This window comes from Acinonyx jubatus, chromosome F2 (genome assembly GCF_027475565.1).
Source record: "Acinonyx jubatus isolate Ajub_Pintada_27869175 chromosome F2, VMU_Ajub_asm_v1.0, whole genome shotgun sequence".
NCBI classification, from domain to species: domain Eukaryota; kingdom Metazoa; phylum Chordata; class Mammalia; order Carnivora; family Felidae; genus Acinonyx; species Acinonyx jubatus.
The window spans coordinates 10,721,778-10,742,958 of NC_069394.1; the positions used below are offsets into that span (position 1 = coordinate 10,721,778).

The window sequence follows — 21,181 nt, forward strand, 5'->3', positions numbered from 1 at the left end:
GCAAGATCTTGACCATTTCCTGAGAGTCTTACAGATTAAAAACAAAAAGTAATCCAAGTTCTAATCTAAGGCTTCAAAGAAAACATTTGTAATTTGTTCCAAGTGACATGCACTCTTAATTGGTACTAATTCCAACAGTTGGCTCAGGTGCTGGCTTCAGGCATTTTCTGCTCTCAGACAGTGGTCTAATGGAGCGAACCTTCCTTTGAGAGCCCAGAGATGTGGCTTTTTGTCTGAACTTTGCCACCAATCCCCCCAACTGACCTTGACAAACCCTTTCTCTATATCTGATTCTCAATTTCTATATACATTCTCTTGCAGATGAATTTATATATACAGTCTCTTGCAGATCAAGGGCTCAGTGAATTATAAAGGCCCAGTGGTCATTCCCAAGGACTCCTTTCCTAAAGGTCCCTGGGGAAGTGGAGAATTCCACACACTGTTAGAAGATCTTTTGGGAGGAAGGGGAAGGAGTAAGGGCAGGATTTTTAACTAAGACAAAAAAAAAAAATGAGATTACTATTCCCTTTCTAACATAATGGACCAATCAATCAACCACACTTCAAGGGGCCTTACTGAATGCAAGATACCGTTGTCTGTAGAGCAATAGAAGACAGCATTCTAGAAGGCAACCGTGCGGTTGAAAAGCAGCCTTCAAAAAGGTAACATTCATAGCAATCCAATAAGTATAATCAATCAAGTAAGTATTATCAAAATAAGCAAATCAAGTATAGGGAATATGTGTATGAGGCTGTTGTGAGCCCTAAGCATCTGCCCTAGGCGCTTTTCTTGATGAGCAAACTGTGACACAAAGCTTAGTAAACTTGTCTGGGGTCCCGTAGCTAGTAAGTGTTGGAGCTGGGGTTCAAATACAGGTAGTCTAGCTCTAGATTGACCATTTTGCTCATGACTGAGACTTCAAAGGATAAGTAAGGCCAAGTGAGGATGGGACAGACATGAGGTGAGCAGTCTCTGACTGTGGCGGGAGAGAGGGTACTTGTAACTTAATATAGCTGCAAGCCAGCGTGTTCAGACCTTCACGAGTCAAGAGGAAGTGAAATGAATCACTCCCCAATGTCAGTACCTTATCATCCTGAACCAATTAAGAATTGTCTTGCCATAGTCCTGTTCTCCTTTGTGTTTCCAAAGTAACAATGCACTCCATTCTGAAACCCAGTATTTTATATTCGATTGACATCAGCTTCCCAAATATCGTAAGGCTCTTTCTTGTGACGGTGCTGGAACTGGAGTTCAAACATGAAAAAAAGGGAATGTATTATTAAATTCTAGCACAAATAGGATAATAGCATTGAGAACCTGTGAATTGTATTAATCCCCCATCTGACAGATAAGAAAAGTGAGATTCAGAGAAACTGGTGTCGCTCACGGTGGGGGTACTGACTGAGTGAAAGATCTGGAGGCAGAGTGAGTCTCCCAGCCTGCCATCTGAAGAAAACGAAAAGCCTAAAGCCATGCGCACTTTAGGCTGGACAAATGAGGACTATGGGGCATTTTTAAAGCCATCGGCAAGAAGCATTCAGGAAACGAAAAGAACTCAAGCTTGGGGTCTACAGGAAATACCTTTTCACAGTAAAAATAGACCCAAAGTGGGAAGGAACCCTTGGCAAAGGAGCGAATCCTCAGGTACTGGGCGTGTCCGAGTTGAGGGTATTTAGAGCCCTAGGGTGGCCTGCCCCAGCTCAGAGGATAGAAACCCACTTGCTCCAACAAAGCAGAGAAGATCATCTGATGGTCACCAGGAGGCATTGGAGTAGACACCAGGGATGCCACGGGAAGGCTTCCTGAAGGCCACGATCCATGATAACGCCAAGGTGCTGTGCTAAGGGCGGTGATGATGGGGAGGCAAAACGAGAGGAGAGGGACTAAGTACGCTAAACGTTACTCGTGCTGTTTTCAAAATCTCATTATCAAATCTGTATGACCAAGCTGGTGTGAGATCCATCCGTCAGCTGACAAAGAAGAGTCAGATCTTGTGCAATTAGCTGTTAGAAGAAATTCAGACACCTATCTGTCCTTGAATTAACTGTTCTGTGGCTAACTTACTGATCTCCCAGCTGGTGTGTGTGGGCATGCCTCTCTGTGCCTGTGCCCCGGTCCTAGGTAACGCTCTTTGCAGCCCCTGGTGATACGGATTGTCTGTTGTTTTATCGGGAGTGAAGATGGCATGTCGTGATCCTTTGGGGGAATATTCCAGGTTCCCCTCCAGATACCAAGCAGGTTGTCAGCATGCAGACAGAGGCCTCAGGACTAGGGAGCAGAAAAAGCATTGTCCTGAAACCGCAGAGAATGTGCGGTCTCTGCGCAATGTTGTGCTTCCCCCCCTGGAGAGCTCCAGCTACAGGACACTGACTTTCCCACGTCCTGGCCGTAACACTGAGCACTCAGGTCAGCCTAAACCCCGGGCCACACCAGGATGTAGGCGAAGAATAAAACTCGGGTAACTGTCGATTGTCGCCAGCAGTCCCACAAGTTGGACTGATACTGTTTCATCAACCTCGCCCAGATCGTCTCTTGGTGCTGGGGACGTGGAGCCTGAGGTGTTGCAACGGTTCTGTTCATTTGTTTCCTCTACGGAGTCACTGTGAAATTCGAATCAAGGATGACAAAGTTCCAAAGCCAGGCTTAGCTGTCTGTTCGCGCCCTCTCTGGCTGTTAGGGAAAATGAGGGGCTTGCTTGAGGCTAATTTTAAGGTCGTCTTCAGTTTTGAAAATCCTTTCCTCCTCCTGAAGGAATTGGATGCTTCTTCATTTAGTGACTCCAAGACGGTTCCGGAAACTAGGCAGGACTGAGGCAAGTTCACATTCAGTGTTGACCTTCCAGAAGCTTTTGAGGCTGGACAGTGAAATTACGGGGCACTCCGGATCATCAAAATCAAGTTGGCACCGTTCGCCGGGGCCTCCTCCCTCAGACAACAGAAGGGCATTGAGCATGCTGGTCAATCCGTTGGGTTTCCCTGTGTGGAATGAGAGGGCTTGCCCTTACCGGAACTCTCTTAGGCTGCTCTCCCCTCTAAGATTCTGTGACCTTATTTTTTAATAGTTCCCATGAAAAAGGAGGCAGGAAGACTCAGGCGAAACCGTTCCGTGTGTTCCAAACCTAACACAAAATAGAGCGAGACCCTTCAATGACTCAAGTTTACTCATGAAGAGGGTCCATGCGAATTTGATTTGCGACGTTTATGGATGTGTGCGCTTCTGTTTTGTTAAGGTGACGTTAGTTCGGAGGAAGGAGAGCAGGAGAAACGTGCAGAGTCCCTTCCCGTTCCTTTTTGCTGCAAAGGGAATTGCGTTCACTTCTGGGCTCTCGCTGGGAGGTTGGAGGGAGGGATGGACGTAATACTCGGTGAAGGGTTAATTAAGATGTGGGCTCCGCTTTTTAAAAAAAAATGTTTAAATGCCTTGTTTCTTGCTGTTTTCCCACCACTCCAAACACTGGTAAAACTTAACTCGTCCAGAAGTCCAGCTTCGCTATAAAGTAATTTATTCTCCTTTTTTTTTTTAATTACAGTATTCTCAAATGAGGGACGAAGTATTCAAGTCAAACTTGGTCTGTGCATTTATCGTTCTCCTATTTATCACGGCAATCCAAAGTTTGCTTCCTTCTTCAAGGTAAATACGAAAGGACTAAGTTATCAGGTGAAATGTCTTTGTGCGTTGATGGTCCCTCACCTGGAGCCAGCCCGCTGACCTTTTCAAAGGCTCAGAATTTAAGATAACGGGATCCAGGACCCACACGGAAACGTTGGCCGGTTATCAGTGTCTGTCCGGGTTGTCTTACTCTGCATCATCTCCCTGCTCTACCAAGGCAAGAGTCTTTCCCCAGTCGCAATAAAAAGCACAACCAAAATCAAAATAGGCCCCGCTCTTATTTGACATTGCACCCGTGAATGCGGCAAGTAAGTATTAGAGCCTCCCTCCCCATGGTCTTGTCCCTTTGTTAATGACCTCTTTGTTGTTCATAGATATAGCATCATCATAGCTTCCTGGGCCAGCGAAGTTGGCACTTTAATAACACTGCAGACACCTATATGTGGCCAGTCACTGTTGCAAATACTTCACATGCAGTAGCCCATAAAATCCTCATGGCCACCCTGTGAGGTAGGTACTGCTGCTGTCCCCATTTTAAAGAGGAGAGAACTGAGGCCGTTAATGCCGGCTGTCCGGTTAATGAGCACGTATTCCTGGCAGAAAAATGTTCAACCCTTTGCATGGGTTGTCTCCACAAAGCCTCAAAGACAACCAGTAAGCGAGGGCGCACTCTGATTCCCATTTTGTAGATGAGGCTATATCCAAGGTCACATACCTATATAATGGCTGAACTGGGAGTTGAATCCAAAGACAGAGTCTGTGCTTTTAACTGCTTACCTACTATGTACCCAAATCAGCGATTCATTGTGAGCAGATGGTTTCAGGAAAAGTTGGCAGAAAAAGTAATATTTTGGGCTGAGGAGAATGAGATAGAAAGAGTGGGGGAAGATTCCCAGTCTTAAAAAAGAGCATTGGCAAAGGCACAGAGGTGCGGAAACCCTTGTGTTTGCAGAGTCGTGGGCACATGGGAGGCTAGAGTAAAGGTTTTTGCGAGGGTATCGTGGGCGCCATGGCTGAAAAAGGAATGAGCTAGCTCACAGGTGCTGTGTCCACAGTGATAAAAGGTGTTCGGGCGCAATGACACTCAGAGAATGGCCATGCTTGATGTCTGTGGATGGGCAGGGATACGAGGAGGAGAAAGGTGGTGGCAGAGGGCGTGTATTTCTGAATCTGGCAACATTCCCTCGTGTCTGAACAGCTAGGTAGCAGAACCAAAATACTCATGGACTGTACTACAGCCAAAACAGGTGAGGCAGGTGCCCCATAAGTTCCCAAATGGAAGTGGGGAGCAACAATCTCCCAATAGCCCCAGGATTGGTGCGACGTCAGCGTCTGTGTGTGAGGAATCAGAAACAAGCAAATAGGCACCTGTCATATCTGGGAACGAAAGGAGTCCCAGTAGAACCAACGAGGGGCCATTTACTGGGAAGTGTCATGGACCAGATTGAGAGAGCAGCTGAAAGCAGGAAGGGTTTGCCCAATCCGGCATCCAGGGAGTGCAAAGGGCCACAGCAAATCTGCAGAACACGAACTGTTACACACGAGGAACTCCCCAAACTGACCACCCCATCTCCCTCCCAGGAGAGTGCCTTGGAAGGATCTCTGGGAGGGGAATCAAGATTACTCACAATACGTACTATAGAGGGAAAAAAAGAAAGATAGGGTCCTTATGAAAGTGGAAAGAGAATGTAGCCATCACTTTTTTGAACGCCACAGGAAATCAACTACAGAAACAGCTCTCCAGAGTTAAAATAATAATAATAATCATCATCATCTCTCCTAAACCACACCTATTTCGAAAAGCTCAGCAAAGTTAGTTTGACACGAAAATGAGCAACAACACATATTAGTGGCAGTCCCATGCCCTGCTGTTACAAGAAAAAAGGGAAAAAAGTAGATCGATATCCTGAGAGTTGATGAAAACACTCCAAAAAGACAGGCTTGCAACATATGTCAAATCTTTAACCTACTCCTTCAAAAGGAATTGAAGCACTTAATGCGGTTCCAGACATGAAATAACAGCCTAAACCAGAATTAGAAAAACTTAGACATTCGACAAGAGCGCTCAGGAAAGGAAGAAAAAGGACAAGACAGATTTCGGAAACAAAGACTTAACAAGAGAGAGCATAGAGCACATAAACAAGGCGAGGAATGCCTTAAGAGGAACAGAAGGTGAAAAGGAAGGATTTTTTTTCATCAGAAAGAAGAGTAAAAGTGTTCTCAGGGCCCCTCCCCCACGCCTTCATGCCACATGGACAAGAATCCAGAACATTAATGGTGGATTATGGCTGAAAGGGCTGCAAGACACAGACTCTTTCTGAGGAGGTGTACTCAGGGGAGCCCAGTTCGAGAGGGGAGACAAAAAACAAGGACACGAGGAATTTGAAGCAGGCCATACATACACATACACATACACATACTCATACCGTAGACACTAAACATAGCCCACCTCTGAGAGACAGTTACCTAAGTCCTCACAGTAAAGATACATTCACCCCCATTTTTCTTACCTGACACAACATGACCAGTGTTCCACAGAAAATTACAGGACATTCCAAAAGGCAAGAAGAGACCAAGCAATCATTAGAATCAGACTCAGGCATGACAAAGATGCTGAAGTTATCAGAGAACCTAAAATAACTATTTTTAATATATCAAGGGCTCTTCACAAATCTGTGTCTCATCCTCGTATGGGGCCATGCCAGTTTTCTGTGTTTCATTCCAGTTTTAGGCAACGTGCTGCCGAAGCGAGCACAGTATATTTGGTGTTCCGGCAGAAAAATTAGACACCGTGCAAGAACAGATGGGCAGTATAGGTAGATAGAAGCTCTAAGAAAGAATCAAAAGAAATACTAGAAATGAAAACACTGCAACAGAAATCATGAATGGGTTCATCAGTAGACTCAACAAAGCCATGGAAAGAATCAGAGAGCTTGACTGTATATAGGTCAATAGAAACTCCCAAGTTGAAATACAGAGAGAAAAATAAGTGGGGGAAAAAAAAGACCTAAGCATTTAAGAACTCGCTTCAAATATAAAAACTCAAATCAGTTACAAGTAAATGGATGGAGAAAGATATACCATGCTAACACTTACAAAAGAAAGCTGTAGTAACTATATTAAGTTCAGTCAAAGTAGACTCAGAACAAGGAGAATTATCAGAGGTGAAGAAGGACATTACATAATGATAGATCAGTTCTCGAAGAAGACATAACCATACGGATGTCCTGTCTTGTATCTATTTATGAAGAAAGTGTCAAAGTATGTGAAGCAAAACCTGATAGAACCAAAAGGAGAGACAAATCTATTACAGTTGGTGACTTCAGCACTGCATCAGGGACAATTAGATGAAGCAGGTGGGACGGTGTTAAGGACATAGAGAGCCTGAACAGTCAGCCAGCATTAGCTAATCAACTTTGATAGACTAGTCCATTCAACAAAGGAATATACAGTCTTCCAAGCTCACATGGGACATGTCCTAGAGTACATTCTGGGCCATAGGCCACACTTCACCAAATTTAAAAGAGTAGAAATTATACAAAGTATGCTCTCAGACCACAGTGGAGCTAAACTAGAAATTAATAACAGAAAGATGGCTGGAAAACCGCCCAATACTTGAAGGTTAAATAACACACTTATAAATAGCGCATGGGCCAGAAAAGAAATCTCAAGAGAGATTTTAAAATATTTTCAACTAAATAAAAGTGAAAATACAATTTAGCAAAATTGGTAAGATGCAGCCAAAGTAGTTCTCAGAAATTTACAGTAATAAATGCATGTATCACAAAAGAAAGATCTAAAATCAATCATCTAAGTTCTCCCTTGGGAAACCAGAGAAAGAAGAATTCAAACCTAAAGTAGAAGACAAGAAATCATACGAATTAGGGCAGAAATCAATGAAATCGAAAACAGGAAAACAACAGAAAAAACAAAACAGAAATCTGGTTCTCTGAAAATATCAACAAAATCGATAGGCCCCTGCCAAGTTAACAGAAGAGAGAAGTAGACACACACACACACACACACACACACACACACACACATGTTACCAATATCATAAGAGAAAGAAAGGTTTCACTACAGATCCCATGGACATTAAAGTGATAATAAAAGAATATTACATATAACTCTATGCCCACAAATTTGATAACTGAGATGAAATATACCAACTTGTGGAATGAGACACAAACTACCTAAATCCACACAAGAAGAAAAAGTGAACTTGAATAGCACTATATCTATTAAAGAAACGGAGTCAATAATGTTAAAACTTAGTAAAAAGTGAAACACCAGACCTAGATGGTTTCACTGGTGAATTCTACCAAAGATTTAAAGAAAAAAATAATACCAATTCTACACAACCTCTTCCATAAGTTAGAAGTGGAAGGAACAGTCCCTAACTCATTTTACGAGGCCAGCATTATCTTAATATCAAAATCTAGTAAAGACATTGAAATAAAGGAAAACTAAAGATGATTATCTTTCATCAACATGGACGTAAAAATTCTCAATGAAATATTAGCAGATCAAATCTAACAATGTATAAAAACAATTACACACCATGACTAAGTAGAATATATTCCAGATAGGCAAAGTGTGTTCAACATTTGAAAATCAAATGATGTAATCCACCATATCAACAAGCTAAAGAAGAAAAAAATCACATGATCCCTCATTTGACACAGAAAAAGCATTTGACAAAATCCAATGCCCATTTAAAGTAAAAACTCTCAGAAAAGACAGAAATATAAGGGAAGTTCCTTAATAAATACAGTCTACAAAGAATCCTAAGTGGTGAAAGACTGGAGGCTTACCCCCTAATATCACTAATAAGAATGTGCTATCTCACTACAACTATTTAATATCCTGTTACACATTCTTGCTAGTAAAATAAGACAATGAAAAGGAATAAAACGTATACATATGAGAAAAGAAGAAATAAAACTATGTGTATCTGCAAATGATGTGACTTTCTATGTAGAAAATCCCAAAAAATCCATCAAAAAAAAAAAAAAAACACCCTCCTAAAATTCATGACCAAGTATAGCAAGGTCACAGCATAGGAGATCAATGCACAAAAGTCAATTGCTGTGCCATATATAAGCAATTCAAAATTGGCATTCGAAGTTAAACAATATTTTTTAAAGCACCAAAAATTCATCCCTGGGTATGGATCTAACAACCTATGTACAGTATCTGTATGTATGAAACTAAAAAAACACCAATGAAATAAATCAAAAAAGATTTAAATAAATTCTATGCTCATGGGTTGAAAGACTTGATATTATTAAGATGTCAGTTCTTCCCAAGTTGATCTATAGATTTAATACGGTATCACTCAAAATCCTAGCAAGCTGTTTTATAGATATCAACAAACTGATGCTGAAGTTTATATGAGAAGGCAAAGGATGTGGCATAATCAATAAAATACAAAAAAAAACCCCAACAACAACAAAACTAGATTAGTCACACTACCTAATTTTAAGACAATATAAAGCTACAGTAATCAAGAAAGTGTGACATTGAAGAAAGAATAGACACATAGTTCAACAGAAGAGTGAGCCCAGAAATAGATTCACACTAATATATATATATAATTAACTGGTTTGTGACAAGGTGCAAAGTCAATTCAATGGAAGAAGAGTATTTTTTCAAGAAATGGCACTGGAAACATTGGACACCCATATGAAAAAAAAAAAAAAAAAAGAACCACAAACCTTACATCCTTCACAAAAAATGATTCCAAATGGTTCACAGACCTAAATGCAAAGTATAAAACTGCCAGAAGAAAACTTAGGAGAAATTGGTGATCTTGGGATTGGTTGGGAGTTTTTAGATTTAACACCAGAATCATGATCCATGAAAGAGAAAACTAACAAGTTGGGTTTTATTGAAATTAAAATCCTGCTGGGTGAAAAGCACTGTTCAGAGAGTGAAAACACAAGCCACAGACTAGAAGAAAGTGTTATAACTCGCATATCTGATAAAGGACTCGTATTCAAGATATACAAAGAACTCTTAAAACTCAACAGTAAGAAAACAAATAACCCAGTTTTTAAAATACGCAAAAGATCTGAACAGACACCTCACCAAAGAAGATTAACAGATGTCAAAAAAGCATATGAAAAGATGCTCAATATAATTTTCCATTAGGGAAATGCAAATTAAAACAACAATGCTATACCGACACATATCTATTACGATGACAAGGGCCAGAAAATAAGGAAGTATTAACACACACACACACACAATGATGGGAGAATGCCAAAGGGGCATGGGGGACAATTGGAAAAAACTCCCCAGAGCCAAAGCTGAAACAACTTGAGTAAGAAAATAAATAAAATAGAATTGGGTTATAACCCAAAATACAAAATAAATATCAATGGATTCATACTGATAGAAATAAGTGATTGAGTGAATAAATTAAGAATTGAACAATCTCCCATTCAGAAAAATTCCAAATATTCTATGTAGCTATTCTGTCCTCAAGGAGGTGGAGTTTAACTCCTTACTCCTGTGGGGGAGTGTGGCTATCCTAAAAGTATCTTCCTTCCAAAGAGTACAGTATGAATGGAGGGAAAGCATGAAAAAACAGGACACATACTGGCTCAGTTGATGAAGGGTAACATCGAATCAATAGGGATAAATCACGTTGGTGGGATGTGATGAGAATGGCACATAACCTTTGTGGTCTTCCTTTCAAAAACTCATAACCTAATCATGAAAAAAACCAGATGACTTCCAACTGAAAAACATTCTACAATATGCCTGGCCAGTACTCCTCACAACTCTCAAGGTCATTTAAAGCAAAGGAAGTCTAAGAAATTGTGAGTAGAGCCTACGGAGATATGACAACTTAATGAAGGTGGTTTCCTGGATTGGAGATGCAAATATGGAAAGCCCTAGAAAGAATGTCCCACCCAGTATTTATGAGCATGAGGGGCCAGTCTGTGCTCTTGAAATAATACTCCAGTTTTTGTTTTTAAGAAAATTTTTGGAAATATTTGTGATTCCAAGGCTGGCGCCAGAAATACACAAGGTAGACTGGAACATCTTGTCCTACTAGAAAGTAAGGAAGCCATCAAGTTTAGGAGCCACACTAAAGGACTCAGAAGCCACATTGAAGAACTTTCACTGTCCTAAAAGGGAATAATTGGAGCTTTGGGGCGGATAATTGTTAAAATGTTGAATGAAAACCTGGCAACTATTTTTAACTTTAGAAGTTTATAATGACATTTTTTAAAAGTTGCTAACCATTGGTAAATGATAGAGAACTGATTGTTTATCTTGGAAACTAGTAAAAAAAAGAAAAGAAAAGAAAGAAAAATTTTGTTTTGTCTTTCCTGCATGAAGTGCACCACAAAATTACCAAATTGTAGGTGAATCATCATCATCAATAGTAGGTGAAACATCATCAAATTGTTCAGGCCAATAATTTTTTTTTTCAACGTTTATTTATTTTTGGGACAGAGAGAGACAGAGCATGAACGGGGGAGGGGCAGAGAGAGAGGGAGACACAGAATCAGAAACAGGCTCCAGGCTCTGAGCCATCAGCCCAGAGCCCGACGCGGGGCTCAAACTCACGGACCGCGAGATAGTGACCTGGCTGAAGTCGGATGCTTAACCGACTGCGCCACCCAGGCGCCCCTGGGCCAATAATTTTTAAAGAAATTATAGAATTAAAATATCACCGTTTTCCAACACCCCAATGACTTCATGGATCTAGGAACTGCACAGAAGCAGAGACAACCATGTCTCCTGATGGAAGAACACAACACATCTATAATCTTACCGAAGGGATTGAGCCTAAGTGATCAAGCCGTTGAATCCAGCTTCCGATTTGCAAGAATCATGGAGGATGAAGTCTGCTCAACGAGTATGCAAAAAAATCCAGGCAGTGGGAAATGCTATTGGTCAAAGGTAATGTATTCTTCAATAAATAAATTGTAAGGAAAATAAAGGGATAAAGAGAGAATCTGTAGATTTTTTTTCAAGACTTAAAAGATAAAGCAAATTTGGGGCGCCTGGGTGGCGCAGTCGGTTAAGCGTCCGACTTCAGCCAGGTCACGATCTCGCGGTCCGTGAGTTCGAGCCCCGCGTCGGGCTCTGGGCTGATGGCTCAGAGCCTGGAGCCTGTTTCTGATTCTGTGTCTCCCTCTCTCTCTGCCCCTCCCCCGTTCATGCTCTGTCTCTCTCTGTCCCAAAAATAAATAAACGTTGAAAAAAAAATTAAAAAAAAAAAAAAGATAAAGCAAATTTAATTTAAAAGTGGCCAGGATTAAACTATAATGTCTAATGGTAGATGATAAAACTGTAAAGAAAAGGAAAAGTGATTGGTGTTGAAAGAGAGGGTGATAACTGGGCCTAGGAATGGGCTTTCAGACTGCCCTGCAGAGTTCTGTTTCAGGGACTCAGTGGTCATTACAAAGGCAGACACGTTATAATAACTAACGAAGCTATACTTCAGTGTGGTTTCTGTATGCTTCATTTTACAATTAAAAAAAAAAAAGCTTTGAGAGAGAGAGAAGGAAAGACTATGTACCTCTGCTAAATTGAATGCCTATTATGAGCCAGACCTGTGTTAGATGCTGGGAATAGATCAGTGAACAAAAAAAGACCAAAAGACCCCAAAAATATGTTCTCCTGGATCTTATAGTCTAGCGGTAGGAGATAAATAATGAAAATATATGCATACGTCTAGATGTATATGTCATATATATAGCTACTTATATGCTATATATAGATAGATCCATATGTAGATATGTCTATGCTATGCATATAGATGATGTACAGACCGTGTACATGTATTTTCTACATATATGAATGTACATTCATATCAATTCTACATCAACGAATGAATCAGGAAAGGTACCAGGGAATGCCATAAGGAGGTGGGTTTCCTGACTCCCCAAGAACCATGTAGGGCCCAGGGTCTCAGGGATGGTCTCAGGGTGGTGAGCTGTGAGTGATGGCAGGGTCTTGCCAGATTCACCCAAACTTCCCGGACTCTCCTCTTCACTGCAGTCAGGGGAGGTGTGGGAGCCGAGAAGGGCCCTATCTGGTTCATGCTCCCTCCTGACTCCTGGAGCACTGGGTGTTGACATTCCCAACAAACATCTTTTATGTGTCCATTTGTGCCGGACCCGGGAGGTACACAGTCCTGCTCCCTGTCATCATGAAGGGGGGATGGAGGGAGGCAATTAGCTGAAAAGCTAGAATATGGTGCAAAGACTCTTATGATAGGCAAGGGTAAGGTGGAAGAGGATGTGTAGGGGTGAGGTAAAGCAAACGGATCAAGGCAGGCTTTCCAGAGGAGGTGACTGTCATCTCAGCTGCCTCCTGATGGAGCTGGCTGGGTCCCAGGAGAGGACTGAGAAGGAGGTGAAGGGTTTGCAAGCCTTGCTGAGGAATTGTAACTGGTTGGCAGAGAAGACATTATCGAAGTGTTTTAATCAAAGCGCTATGGTCGGCTTTGTGTTTAGAAGGATCGCACTAACACTGAAAATGAATAGGAGGAATGGCCTGTCGTTGGGAAGACCAGTTGGAGGTACCTACAAAACTCTGGGTGAGAAATGGAGTAGAGAGGAAGAACTTGCTAGACAGGGCAGAGGTGGACTGGTGGGGGCCAGGGGGGTGGGAGACAGAGAGGAGCCCAGGATGGGGCTGAGCATCTGGGCTGGCACCACGGCAGAAAGGGTCGTGCCACAAGGGAACTGGTGTGGCACTTCCCGTGGCCTGGGCAGGCTCCCTTCCCAAGTGCCGCGACCAAGGAAGGTGAGCCAGCCCCCACGCCTGGCTCCTGGCTTGATGGGAAGAGACCTGGATCCGGGTGCACCTGCTGGCCGGTGGGAGTCCCTGACTCTGCGTTGCTAACTGAAACACCAGCCAGCGCCCCAAGCCCACTTGCACAGCGAAGAGAAAAAAACTGACAGTGAAGAAAAATTCCAAGTTGAGCTCTGACCAGACGGTCCACGTGTGGTGGGGATTGAGGGGTCCCTTTGCCCCAGGCAGGGCACAAGCTTTCATTAATGTGCTCGTTTCCTCTCCAACTCATTTTGTTTCTGCTTGATTCTTCACGACTCAACAGATGGCAGGTGCCTTTCACTTTGCATTTCTTCCATTATGGACTTTTTAGCAGAGGAGACCATCCTTGCTCATGTGACCGAAGCTAATTCCCAGCCCCCAAAGCAAAATTGCACGGACCCTGGCAAAGACAGTGCTTGCTCGGCACTTTGCTGTAATTTCCACATGCACGCAGATGTTCCTCTCCCAGTGGGCAAACTGAGGAAAGAACAGAAAATATCTTTTGTGATTATAGAACAGTGTATCTCAGTCTACATGCATGGTGATGAGGAGGTGGAGGACAGACAGGAGGCGGGCGAGGTTGGGGGAAGAGGGAAGGAAGGAAGGAAGGGGAAAGAGAAAATATGCAAGCAAGAGAGGAAGGTTAGAAAAGAAAAAGGGAGGGAGGGAGGGAGGGAGGGAAGGAAAGGAAGGGAGGAAGGAAAGAAGGAAGGAAAGGAAGGAAAGAAGGAAGGAAGGAAGGAAGGAAGGAAAGGAAGGAAGAAAGGAAAGGAAGGAAGGAAGGGAAGGAAAGAAGGAAGGAAAGGGAGGGAAGGAAGGAAAGAAGGAAGGAAGGGAAGGAAGGAAGGAAAGGGAGGGAGGGAGGGAAGGAAGGAAGGAAGGAAGGGAAGGAAGGAAGGAAGGAAGGAAGGGGAGGGAGGGAAGGGAGGGAGGGAGGAAGGAAGGAAAGGGAGGGAGGGAGGGAAGGAAGGAAGGGAAGGAAGGAAGGAAGGAAAGGGAGGGAGGGAGGGAAGGAAGGAAAGAAGGAAGGAAAGGAAGGAAGGGAAGGAAGGAAGGAAGGAAGGAAGGAAGGAAGGAAAGGGAGGGAGGGAAGGGAGGGAGGGAGGAAGGAAGGAAAGGGAGGGAGGGAAGGAAGGAAGGGAGAGAGGGAGGAGGAAAGAAGGAAAAAGGAAGGAAGGAAAGAAAAAGAAAGAAAGAAAGAGAAAGAAAGAAAAAGAAGAAAGGGAAAGAAAGAAAGAAAGGCACTGGATCTTATTATTTTCTGTGCATCTTACTAGCTGTGTGTATGTACTCGATCTCTCTGGAGCCTCGGTTTTCTCGTCTGTAAAATGGGAATAACAATGCCAACTTCTCAAGGTTGCCACAAGAATTAAAAGAACTGTATCCATTTTGCTAAATTCTGGTTTCCTTCCCTTTCCTGAGCCATAACATTTTCATCTGTCGAAGTGGCTAAGAATACCTACCTCTCAGGGTTGCTATGAGGCTCAAATGTACTATTGGACTCATAGGCTCTTTGCAAATTTTGAAGGGTGATTCAAATGTCATTTTGGGGTATGATGCAATTTCCTGTTCCTACTGTACCACAAGCTGCTAAGGCTATTCACCCATCCGCATTGATCCTTGCCCCCCCCCACCCCCAGCAAACATCCGGTCATGTTACCAGCCCAGACTCTGGTTTAAAGACAGACTGCTGAGAACAGTTAGAACTTCATATCTACAAATGATTTGGATAGAGCTGTTTGCAGATCCTTTGTCATTTTTTTTCAGACTCGATTTTAGAAATGAAAGGTTTCCTTGCCTCTTATGTCCAGCAACAATGCAAAGCGAATTCAGAAACCCTGGATGCCCGAGTAGCTCTGTAATTAGATTTGAAAACTACAATTCGTTGTTCTGATGTTTGTGTGCGCAGAAAAGAAATGAACGCCGGGGAGCGGCTGCGGGGATTCTTAGAGGAATTTTATACGCAGCGCCAGCGCCCTGCATCTTGTAATTAATACTCTTCCCGTAGATCCTTAAAACGCCTTCGGTCTTCTGGATTTCACTGTGAATAGAGAACTAATGTTTCTCTGAGTTCGTATTATGTGCAAAGCATACTGCTTTATGACTTTTAACCTCAGAGCTGCCTTTAATAGGTGCGCTTAACAATTCTGGTTTTGCAGATTCACAGGGATGCTCAGAAGAGTTAGTTACCTTGCCCGAGGCTGTGTCCCTGGTTAGGCTTTGGAGCCATCGGTTCAGACACACAAGATTTTGTTCCCTCTTGCCGCTCACTAACCCACACGCCTGCCTTGTCCTTCCTGCTTTGGCTTGTTCGGGCTCCTGTAACAACGTACTCCAGACTGCGGGCTTATAAATAACAGAACTTTATTTCTCAGTCGTGGAGGCTGGAAGTCCAAGATCGAGGCGCTGGCCGATTCAGTGTCCGGCGAGAGCCTTCCTCCTGGTTTGTACGTGTGTCCTCACATGGAGGAGGGGGCCGGGGAGCTCTCGGGGGGCCTCTTTTATGAGGGCACTGGCCCCATTTGTGAGGCCTCCGCCCTCATGAGCTGGTCACCCCCCAAAGGCCCCACCTCCAGATACCGTCAATTGGGCATTAGGGTTCAATATACAAAATTGGGGAAACGTAAGAAGTCCGTCACTAGCACTGCCCTTTCCTTCGTTTCAGTAAACCCAGAAGGGAAGGCTGATCACTTAAAATCATGTTAGGGGTTCAAGTGGGTTCTGTGTGCAAATCCCCCGTGTGGCGCTCCGGCATCCCGAAACACCCCACCAAAAGCGGACCCCAAAGCACAATAGCTAAATGGGCAACAAAGCACCCGCTTTGTAAATGTCCAAGCAAATGCTTGCTTTGTCTGTGCAAACCCATGGTGAAGGCTGGAAAACAGGATGTGAGAGTCATGAGACTACATGATGTCCATTCTGGACCTCCTGGATTTCCACCTGTCTCCCCGACTCTACCCTCCCTCACCAGTGTGGGGTCTCACTGCTGCGATCCCCAGAAAGACCTATACAAGGCACATATGCCCCCCTGCCCCAGTGCCAAAGGAATTGGGCAGTTGCCTGTTGGTAAATTCCTGGGGGCACGTGAGCTTCTGCTCAGGAAGAGATGGCCAGGCCTCTTCTCCTAGGGGAGGTCATGCCTCTGGCTTCCCAAGCAGCGCAGTGGATCTAGAAGGAGGAGAGGGCCAGCAGCTGAACTTGATATAAACATCGAACTTAACAGGGGCCCTGCCTTCCAAGAAGGACCAGGTCCGCTGAATACCCCAGACAGGCTCTGACCAGGCTAATAGCAGACCGGAGGCAAGGAGGCGGATAGAGGGGCTAGGGAGTGGGGGAGAATCCTTTTCCCTATGAAAGGCGGTGAGGGGAGGAACAGCCCCTGCTCTCCCCACAAAAGCAGACGTCAGTGAGCGTTTATTGAGCGCGCTCTGTGTGCTCAGCTCTATACTAGGTGTCAAGGAAGAATCCAGAGAAAAGCTGAGCTTTGAAGGCCAAACAAGACACTCCCCCAGGAGACAGCACAGACGTAGAAGCAGCACAGTCCTCAGGGCATGTGGCCGAGTGTTGCCACTGGAGGGCAGAGAGGTGAGAGAGGGAGCCCAGGGCAGCTGTCGCAGCCCCGCGCGGCCTGGAGGGCCACAGACTGTGTCTGGATGGCAGCGGGGGCCACCCAAGAGATGAGGCTCCCTCTGAGCAGCTCTGAAAGTGGCCTGTGCAAGCTTCGCTTCTGCCTCGCGCTCTGGAACAAGGCATTCGCATTCTCAGTGGCTGCCTCGCGTTGTTGAGATGCACTGGCCTCGAAATCGGCCCCTCTTCTCCGGGGACTGTCTGACAAAGCATTCCACCTGCAGCTTCCTTCATTCGCCTCTCCTGGGGACCCCAGTATGATGGTATGCCGTTCAGCAGTGTTTTCCCCAGCCTGTTTGGGGGGGAGCTTCCCGTCTGCCCAGAGCCCTCTGGGAACCCACTGCTGCACAGACCTTCTGTTCTCATCTAGAACTCCTGCAGAGATTTCCTGTCGAGGTGGTCCATAAAATCAAAACTGTGCCAGTATTTTTTTAAAAAGGGAAAACATAAAACCTCCCACAATGAAAGCTGGGGGCCGGGGCGGGAGAGTCACTTCCCAGCAGGCACGGGGGTCTGCCAGGCTTGGTTACTCCCCCACCTTACAAATGTCTCCTCCCCTGCCTCCCCCGGTGCTATGCGCTCCTTTCCTCCTGCGCGTTCGACTACACTTCCTAAATTCCCTTTGCTGCCTTCTCCTCTTCCAGCCCTTCAGCTTCTTCTGTGGCTTCATCTGTGGTCCCCTTACCTCTCACCCTCCTTGGGCAAAGCCTTCCTTCTCAGTTCTTCAGCCGCCACCTTTTCACTCCAGACCCAGAGTTCCACAGCCGCCCACTCTGACTGCCTAACCTTCTGGATATCTCTGGCCAGATGATCCACAAGCACCCAAAATTCAGCTCGTCCCAAATCAAATTCATTATCCTTCTCCTCTACCGGCCAGCTTCTCTTCCAGCATTTACCAGTTAAGACGGTAAAAGCACGAGTGCTATCCTTGACGACGCCCCTCTTCCACACGCGCCCTGCACACACATACAAAACACCGACACTACGTGCACGTCTTTCCCTGAATCCCCCAGTTATCAGTGCAGCTACCTTATGTCCCTCTCCTGGTAACTCAGGTCCCAACTACTTAAACCTCTGCAAAACACTTTCTCTCCTCTTCGCTCCATCCCCCACTGCCCACCATGGTTGTCCTTCGGATACACAGACCTGACCACGTCCTTCCTGATCAAGCTTCCGGAACATCCGTGCATGGCCTCCGTGTGGAGCTTTCTACACAGCATTTATGAAACCCCTTACACTCCAGCCCAACAGCCTCACCACTGAGTCAGTGGAGGTTCTAAACACACTGGTCACTCTTCTTCTGATGCTCTTCTCATGCTGTCTACTTCCCCTCCCCCGAACCCTCTCAAGGCCTGACCCAAATGTCACCTCTTTTGTGAAGCCTCGCGGGATTGCATTTCCTATTTTCTAAATGATGGTTGCTCAAAATCCTTCAGAGATCATAGCATATTATCCAATAGTTCATCGTCTGTATGTCCATATTCCCCTTCAGATGACGATCTCCTAGAGGATGAGGAAGATGTGTCTTGGGTCCTGGTGCCCCATGATGCATGCCACTGTGCCTGGGAAGACGCTTGTTGAATGAATACGTAGGTGAAACCACAGAAGCAAAAAAAAGATGACCGCAAACGTGGGAGATCAGTCACTCACCTAAGTGATTAGAATGGCACAGTGGACTTTAAATCCTAGCTCCAACAGTAAACTCGGTGACCCCGGGGAAGTTGCTTTTCTCCGAGCCTTAAATCTTCATCTAAAAGAGAGATCAAAAGACTTGGTAAGCCCATTCCAAGGAATGGAGATAAGCTAAAGGAGGTGTCCAATAGATAGGGGCTACCATGGAACAGAGCTTTGGTGAGACCTTGAAGCTCAAGACAGATACTTGGGAGCGATGTTGAAACCTCGGGCAAGGATGAGTTCTCCTTACCTATAGTTCAGTTTGCACCCGGTAGGTCCCAAGCAGCACATAGTATGTTCCATGCAAAACTTGGTAATCACTACCAACCGAGCAGACAGGTGCTGGCATCAGACAGGTGCCGAGCAGACAGGTTCTTGGCATCAGAGTAGACCAAGAGGGAAAGTGTTTCATAAAGCCCACCCTCAAGGGGAAGGGGCATGTGGGTCCCTCCCACAGCCAGGGTGTTGAGATAAAATTCCAGTAATGTGTTGCCTTGGCAGCAGTCGCATAGTGAGAAAGATGAATGATAAAAGAAGCAAAAAAAAAAAAAAAAAAAAAAAAAAGACGAGCAGAAACAATAAATCAAGCCAAATATCCAATGGTCATTCCAAAGTTTCTCACTAAAGGGGATATTCTAGGGATGGATGTAATAAAAATGTCTCCTGCTGATGGTCCTTTTCTTAAACAAACAGAGCCTTAGAGAATTATTGGGTGCCAGGGGCAGGGAAGGACACTCGTGGATGTGATTACCCATATTGTCCAGTGAGTGGGGATCAGACAACTGATGCCACATGACCCAACATTCTGGGTTTCCCCGCAGGGTGATGCCAATGGCCATCCAGTTTTCCATCCTGATCATGCTGCACTCGGCTCTGGTCCTCATCACCACGGCAGAAGATTACAAGTGTTTGCCTCTGGTCCTCCGGAAAACTTGCTGTTGGATTAACGAGACCTACTTAGCCCGGAACGTCATCATCTTTGCATCCATCTTGATTAACTTCCTGGGCGCCATCTTGAATATCGTAAGCATTCCAAACCCACCAACCCTCTGGCTTCTAGTGTGCAGTCAGGAATGAAGAGTTTATGGAGCCTGCAGCTTTGGCATCGGCTTCCTTGGGACCACTTACCGTCACGTGCCTGGTCCAGCCCCAAGCTTAGGGACAGGGAACAGAGATGGGACTACTGTCAGAACTGTGCATTTTACTGGTGGCAAACTGTCTTCTTCCCAGTGGGGGAGGTTATTTGCTCCAAAGGAGCTCAAGCACCCTTCAGTTTCTGTATTGTCAATGGCCAATCATTTATAATCATAAATAAGAGTTACCTTTAACTAAGTACCTACCTGCTATGTGCCATGCACTGAAGGAGAAGCTGTATGCGTTTTTCTTATTTAATCCTCACATGAACCCCGTGAGGTAAGTCTCATTATCCCCACTTTATGGCTGAGGAAACTGAGGCTCAGAGACATGAAATAACTTGCAAATAAGGTCTGTCTGACTCCATGACTCATGCTCATTCTCAAATGCTAAATTGTATCTCTGGGAGTGGTGGGGGGGATGGAAATAAAATAGCTGTCCTTTCTCGAGCACCTACTGTGGGCTACAGGTAGGTATTACTGTTCCCATGTAATGGATAAGGAAACTGCATTTCGGGAAGGTTGAGACCTTGCCTATGACTTCCTAAGAGTTCATATTGGTTGTGACACATTGAACTCAGATGACTCTCCAGCTGCCATATTTCTCATTGTTTCTAATTTGGTGGTCCATGTTTTAATGACTTCATTTTCTCTCTAGAGTGGTAACATGACAGCGATAGCGTTTTCTGTGTATCTACGAACAGTCTGTGTTGTCCATGACTTAGTGAGGCTAGATTTGGGGAGTGATTTATCCGATTCCAGGTTATGAACTTGGCAGGTTGAGAGGGGCTAGTTGAGGCATCATCTTGTGGCCGAACCCATCACTGGGCCCTTTGGGCCTGAGGGAAGGTCTCCACGTGTTCAGGGACCCAAACTGTGGACTCCCACAACTGTCAGCCTGTGAGTCGGAGGCTTATACTGCTTGAAATTCATTGCCCAGGGTGGCCCGATAGTTACGTAGAGTCTGTGGAGACTCTCAAGTTCTGTGGTTGGCCTCGTAGTAAAGGATTCTATGGGATAAAGAAAGAGAAAAACCATAATCTAACTCATCATCTCATGAATATTTTATAGATTATTGCAGTTGAGAATGGAAATGCTTAGGACCATTGATCGTGGCCTGTGGAGTTGTAGCCAGGATCTCGAGTCTTGACGAGTCAGGTGTTTCTGGGGTGCAGGATTTGGAAATAAATCCAGTGGCTGTAGGTCAGGATTCTCTCTCGGCCACCGGGGCCACAGCAATGCAGTAGGAGGTTCAGAGGCTTTGGAGTCAGATAGACGTGCGATCAAATCTCAGCTCTATCACTTACCAGCTTAGGAATCCTGGACAAGTTACT

The 21,181-nt window shown here is 44.7% G+C and overlaps 1 protein-coding gene and 1 non-coding gene across 4 annotated transcripts in view; one reads left to right on the top strand and one right to left on the bottom strand.

Annotated features, from left to right (window-relative positions):
• Nucleotides 1-21,181, top strand: part of ADCY8 (adenylate cyclase 8) — a 221,055-nt gene that overhangs the window by 148,053 nt on the left and 51,821 nt on the right. For all 3 annotated transcript variants that reach the window (XM_027063898.2, XM_027063895.2, XM_027063896.2), the window contains 2 exons: nucleotides 3,530-3,630; nucleotides 19,536-19,737. In XM_027063898.2, coding sequence (XP_026919699.1) covers nucleotides 3,530-3,630; nucleotides 19,536-19,737 — 303 coding nt within the window. The remainder of the gene's footprint in view (nucleotides 1-3,529; nucleotides 3,631-19,535; nucleotides 19,738-21,181) is intronic.
• Nucleotides 6,259-6,364, bottom strand: LOC113600730 (U6 spliceosomal RNA). The gene has a single exon (XR_003421841.1). It is a non-coding gene; the product is annotated as a U6 spliceosomal RNA (small nuclear RNA).